The sequence below is a fragment of the Hyperolius riggenbachi genome, chromosome 1 (genome assembly GCF_040937935.1).
Source record: "Hyperolius riggenbachi isolate aHypRig1 chromosome 1, aHypRig1.pri, whole genome shotgun sequence".
NCBI classification, from domain to species: domain Eukaryota; kingdom Metazoa; phylum Chordata; class Amphibia; order Anura; family Hyperoliidae; genus Hyperolius; species Hyperolius riggenbachi.
The window spans coordinates 17,309,234-17,315,322 of NC_090646.1; the positions used below are offsets into that span (position 1 = coordinate 17,309,234).

The following is a 6,089-nucleotide window of genomic DNA, read 5'->3' on the forward strand; positions in this document are numbered from 1 at the left end:
TTTTTAACTAGACGCATAAAAACTATTCTATACTTCCAGGTAATGTACTATGTGTGTGCCAAATTTAATTCAAATCCGATCAGCCATTTTTGCGTGATCGAGTAACAAACATCCAAACTTTCCCATTTATAGTAATACTAGGATACTAGGATAAAGAAGTACCGTAGCAGTCAGTCTTGGCTGTGACACACCCAGCCGCATTCCTCATCAGATGCTTTCTCTTTCATTTCTCCCTTATTTGCTGTTAGGATGGCGTCTGCTGGTCTGAGCGAGGTGCTGGAGTGTTCCATCTGCCTGAACGTTTATACAGATCCTGTGACCCTGAGCTGTGGACACAACTTCTGTAGGAGATGTATCAGTGAAGCGCTGGATACACAGGAGAAGTCTGGAGGTTATTCCTGTCCAGGATGTAGGGCAAAGTTCAGGAATCGCCCTGCTCTACAGAGGAACACCACACTGCACAGCATAGTGGAGAACTTCCTGCCTATGAAGCCAGATCTGCAGTACACTGGAGTCTCCTGTAGTCATTGTCTCCATGCAGAGCAGGGACAAGGTCCTCCAGCATCCAAGGCTGAGACACCAAAGTGCGCCCCTCTATCCCTCCTACACCAGCTGTCACACACTGATTGCTATTAGACTAAGAGGGCCACAGGGCCCACAACCTCCCCAACACCTTAATATCTAGTTCTCTGGCCTGCAGTCACTGCTATGGATCCCCTTTTCTTATTTCTTTCTGGTTCATACACAATTAGGAATGACAGCTGAATGAATTGTGCGCCCCCTCCTACACTGCGCCCTGAGGCTGGAGCCTCTCCAGCCTATGCCTCGGCCCGGCCCTGTCTCCATGCACAGGTACCTGCTGTTAAATCCTGTCTGCTGTGTGAAGCCTCTCTGTGTAAGGAACACCTGAGGGTCCACAACAAGGCACCAGAACACGTGTTATGTGCCCCCACCACCTCAATAAAGAGCAGGAAATGCTCCATCCATAACAGGATCCTGGAGTTTTACTGCACTGAGGACTCTACCTGTGTCTGTGTGTATTGTCTGATTGGAAAACACACTGGCCATAAGAAGGAAACACTGGACACGGCCTCTGAAAAGAAGAAGAAGAAACTAAGTACTCATCTGCAGAAACTGATGACAAGGGTAGGGGAGACTGAGAAAAGTATCCAGAGTCTGCTGAACAGCAGGAGAGAAGCACAGGAAAAAGCAGATGGTGAAACGGAGAGAGTCGCTGCCCTGTTTAGAAACCTCAGGAGACGACTGGATGACCTGGAGACCAAGATCATGAGTGACATCACCAACCAGGCAGGGAAAAAGTTCCAGTTTTATGATAAAAATGTCCAGCAGCTGGAAATGAAAAAGGAGGAGCTATCCAGGAAGATGCGTCACATTGAGGAGCTGTGTAACATGACTGATCCACTGACTGTCCTACAGGAACCAGACACAGGTGACTTGTGTAACACGGACGAAGGGGATAATGAAGCCAGAGACCGACATGATGGAGGGGATCGGGATGTGGCTGGCATCTCACATACATTATATACAGGACTAGCTGATATCATGTATTGGGTAACTGGAGGGATCTATATACCGCCTGCAGACATTATACTGGATGTAAATACAGCAAGTAATTATTTACATATATCGGCAGACAGAAAAACTGCATCTCAAAAAGACCACCCAAACAACTCTGAGAAGCATTCAGAACAACCCAAGAATCATCCAGGAACCCTAGAAAAATCCAGAACATGGGGTGGCTTTCAGTATCGTCCTCAAGTTTTGAGTACTCAGTTTTTTAAAACGGGCGAGCATTACTGGGAAGTGGATGTTGGGGGGTCACAGGACTGGAAAGTAGGGTTGTGTTACCCCAGCATGAATAGGAAAGGCTGGAGTCCGTCAGTGATCGGATATAATAACAAGTCCTGGTGTTTAGAGCGGAAGGAAAATCAATATTCATTGTTACACAATGGCAGTGATATCCAGTTACCAGGAAATGACCTCATCCTTAAAATCAGAATACATGTAGATTATGAAGCTGGGAAGATCTCCTTTTATAACTTGAGTGACCCCATCCGACACCTTCACACCTTCACTGCCACCTTCATTGAGCCCCTCCATGCAGCATTCTATGTAGGGGAAGGTTGTGTGAAAATAGCTGGTAAGAATCAGTAGTTATTAGGGAAGCAGATGGTAATAAAGGCATTACTGGGAACCTGGGACTGAATTAGGCCTGGTGCACACCAGAGGAGTTTTTCTGAGCGTTTTGAGTTTTTAAATCTGCTGCTTTAATTATCCTATGTGTCTGTGCACACTGGAGCAATGAGGTTTTGTAAAAAACTCCATAGCATTACATTGGGAAGAGCTTTTAGAGGTTTCAAAAGCTCTTCCCAATGTAATGCTATGGGGTTTTTTACAAAACCTCATTGCTCCAGTGTGCACAGACACATAGGATAACATTAGCAGCAGATTTAAAAACTCAAAACGCTCAGAAAAATTCCTCTGGTGTGCACCAGGCCCTAGTGATATGTTTGGCCAACAGCATGCAGTCATGTAGTTGCATTTTGGTCACTGTATGGCTGCATGTAGTCACACTGTTCCTCATCTTACTGAGGGTGACTGATGGGTGATTTTTGTTTTTATCTTGTTCAGGGCTGGGAATCTTCTAAAAGGTAAAATCTACTACGGTAGGTGTGCTGGTAGATAACAGCCTACAAGCCCTGGCATAGAATCGCATACTTGTAATTAAAGTGCTGGGAAATTAGGGTGCAGGGTAAAGCCCAAAAAATGGATCACCCCTACTCCTGCAAAAGTCTTGGTGGCACTAATTAGTATTCCCCTAACCAGGTCGCCATTGACACTGGGGAAAGATGTAATTGTCACCCGTGGGGGATCGGGAAGCGATCTTTCAGGTGACAATTTGGAGAACAATACTGTACAGACACATTCCTAGCCTTGAGGCTAGTGATGTGTTCTGTTGCTATGGAGAGGGGAGGGATGATGATCGAGCATGATGCAGCAGCTTCTATCGGGGGGGAAGGTGGGCTTGAATATAACATTGTGATCAGTTGTCCTTGGACGTCAGGGTTATTAAGAGGTGGGGGGGGGAGGTGTGCTTGAATATAACATTGTGATCAGTTGTCCTTGGACGTCAGGGTTATTAAGGATCTTTAATAATTCTCAAGCTAGATTGATTGGTGGCCGCTGTACACACACAACAATTGTTGGCTGAAATAAATCGTTGGCTGGTTGTTATCGGCTGTTTTGCCTGACTGTTATCACATGTGTGTATAAGCTTTGGGTAGATGTCACACTTATTTGAATCGCATGTATCTTGCTGCAGAGTAGAAAATGCTTGCGAAAGCGCACATAATGATAGTCTAAACCAGGCATGGGCAAACTCGGCCCTCCAGCTGTTACGGAACTATAAGTCCCACAATGCATTTGCCTTTATGAGTCATGACTGTGGCTGTCAGACTCCTGCAATGCATTGTGGGACTTGTAGTTCCTTAACAGCTGGAGGGCCAATTTTGCCCATGCCTGGTCTAAACCATGGCTTTTCAACCCTGTCCTCAAGTACCACCAACAGTGCATGTTTTGTGGAAATCCGGAGAGGTAGTTAATCAACTCTGCTGAGACACTAATTACCCCACCTGTGCATGTTTCTGGTTTTCTGCAAAACATGCACTGTTGGTGGTACTTGAGGAGAGGGTACTTGAGGAGAGGGTTGAAAAGCCATGGTCTAAACCACATGTGTGGAACTCCAGGCCTGGAGGGCCAAATCCATGCCAGTGTTTAGGATGGACTGAGAAAGAGAGGAATGTGTTCTACCTGATGGACCACACCTTTCCTGATTCAGACGCATCAATTAATTTGTGCTGTGTCAAAAATGTGTGAGGACCTCGGCCCTCGATGAACCGATTGGACATCCCTGGTCTAAACGCATTGGTATGCATTTCTCAATGTGGTTTTTGGAGCAAAAAAAACACTTGTTGATGCATTTTTGCAAATTATGTAAAAAACATAATTTGAAAATTTAAAATTTTTTCCACTTGTTAAAGGGGCACTTAAAAAGAACCCGAGGTGGATTTGAAGAATATTATCTGCATACAGAGGCTGGATCTGCCTATACAGCCCAGCCTCTGTTGCTATCCCAAACCCCCCTAAGGTCCCCCTGCACTCTGCAATCCCTCCATAAATCACAGCCACGCTGCTGCCAAACAGCTTGTCAGAGCTGGCTGTGTTTATCTCTATAGTGTCAGTCTGCTGCTCTCCCCGCCTCCTGCAGAACTCCAGTCCCCGCCTGCATCCCTTCCCTCCCTGCTGATTGGAGGGAAGGGACGGGGGCAGGGACCGGAGCTATGCAGGAGGCGGGGGAGCAGCTGAGACTGACACTACAGATGTAAACACAGCCTCACAGCACGGCTGTGATTTATGAGGGATTGCAGAGTGCAGGGGGACCTTAGGGGGGTTTAGGATAGCAACAGAGGCTGGGCTGTATAGTCTGATCCAGCCTCTGTATGCAGATAACATTCTTTAAACACACCTCGGGTTCTCTTTAAGTCAGGAATAAAAAAATCAGTTTTACTGGCCTGGGGCTTCTACCAGCTCCCTGCAGCCTTCCTGTGCCCTCGTAGTCATTCACAGAGCCTCCAGTCCCCCGTCGCCAGCTAGTTTCGTTTTCACTGACAGGGAGTCGGAGGGCTTCCTGCGCCTGCATAAGCCTGGCCACGCATATCCTTCTTTATGTTCCCGTCCTCAATAGCGTCCGGCACAGGCGCAGGATGCTATTGTGGATGGTAACACAAAGAAAAATACACGTGGCCAGGCCTTTCGGGCCTGTCAGCGAAAAACGAAACTAGCTGGCAGCGGGGGACCGGAGGCTCTGTGAGTGACTGCATGGGCACGGGATGGCTGCAGGGGGCTAGTAAAAGCCCCAGGAAAGCAAAACTGTTTTTTTTTAATTACTGGCTTAAGTGTCCCTTTTAAGCATGCATATTTATTAAAAAAACAGAAATGCAAGAAACGCATACAAAAATGCACATCAAAAAACTCACATAGCTGAAAACGGATGCTTTTTTTGCATGGATAAGTGTGACCCCATTCCAAGGTTTTCCTATGCATTTTCTGCACAGGAAAACTGAGAATGAAGATCAATCGGCTAGTTCACACTTGCAATGCAAAAGGGTAGACCGCTACACTTACGTGTGTACACAGATGGGAGCAGGGAGATCAATGCCAAAAGTCCATAAATGTCCAAGGAAGTCCCGCTACACCACCGCTACACCACGTGTGAGCTTTTTACTTGTACACTGGTGATGGATTAAGATGGATTTACAATAAAGTATTTTTTCTACTTCTCCCTACCTCTTGGTGTAGCGGGACTTCCTAGTTCACACTTGAATGCGTTTTCACGTGCAGAAAAAAAAACTGAAGTAGTGATTGATTTGCCTTCGGGTTGTCCCAGTAAAAGCCCCGTAAGTTAGGCCAATCGGGGTCCTTCGGCGCATGCGCAGTGTGCGCCCAGACTGTCTGGGCTATCGGGGCTTCTCCTGGGACAACCAGAAAGTGGATGAAGATGGCGTGGGAGCGATCAGTGCGGAGGGGTCTGGAGGAAGTCCCAGGTATGTAATATTTTATTAGTACTCATCTCAGGGTCACATTAACTCACCTGACTCTTCTACCAGTCCCCTTCGGCTGCCCTGTGCCTGCGCCGGAACAAACCGATCTGCTGGTCCCCCACAGCGACTCATGTTTGGCGACTGAGCCAGTCGATGGCCACTGCGCCTGCCTGGCCCTCACCTTCACATGAACAGTACAAAGAAATCTCTCTTACTGCGCATGTGCAGGACACTCCCGGTGACGGGAGCATGATTGAGGACGCACATGGCCAGGGCTGCACAGGTGCTGTGGCCATTAGTCTCCGAAAATGAAACTGAGTCACTGCGGGAGACTGGAGCATCGCTCAGTGACAGCGGGGGCACAGGGCAGCTGCAGGGGGCTGGCAGAAGCTCCAGGGAAATTAAACTTTTTTTTTTTCCTATTCAGTTTGGGTTTCCTTTAAGGAAAACTGAGAAGTATGTGAACTT

The 6,089-nt window shown here is 47.2% G+C and overlaps 1 protein-coding gene across 1 annotated transcript; it reads left to right on the forward strand.

Annotated features, from left to right (window-relative positions):
- Nucleotides 1–249: 249 nt before the first annotated feature.
- Nucleotides 250–5,191, forward strand: LOC137566161 (tripartite motif-containing protein 75-like). The gene is made up of 3 exons (XM_068278610.1): nt 250–520; nt 887–2,161; nt 5,136–5,191. Exons 1-3 carry the CDS (start codon nt 250–252, stop codon nt 5,189–5,191), a joined length of 1,602 nt encoding a protein of 533 aa, XP_068134711.1.
- The last annotated feature ends 898 nt before the right edge of the window (nt 5,192–6,089 follow it).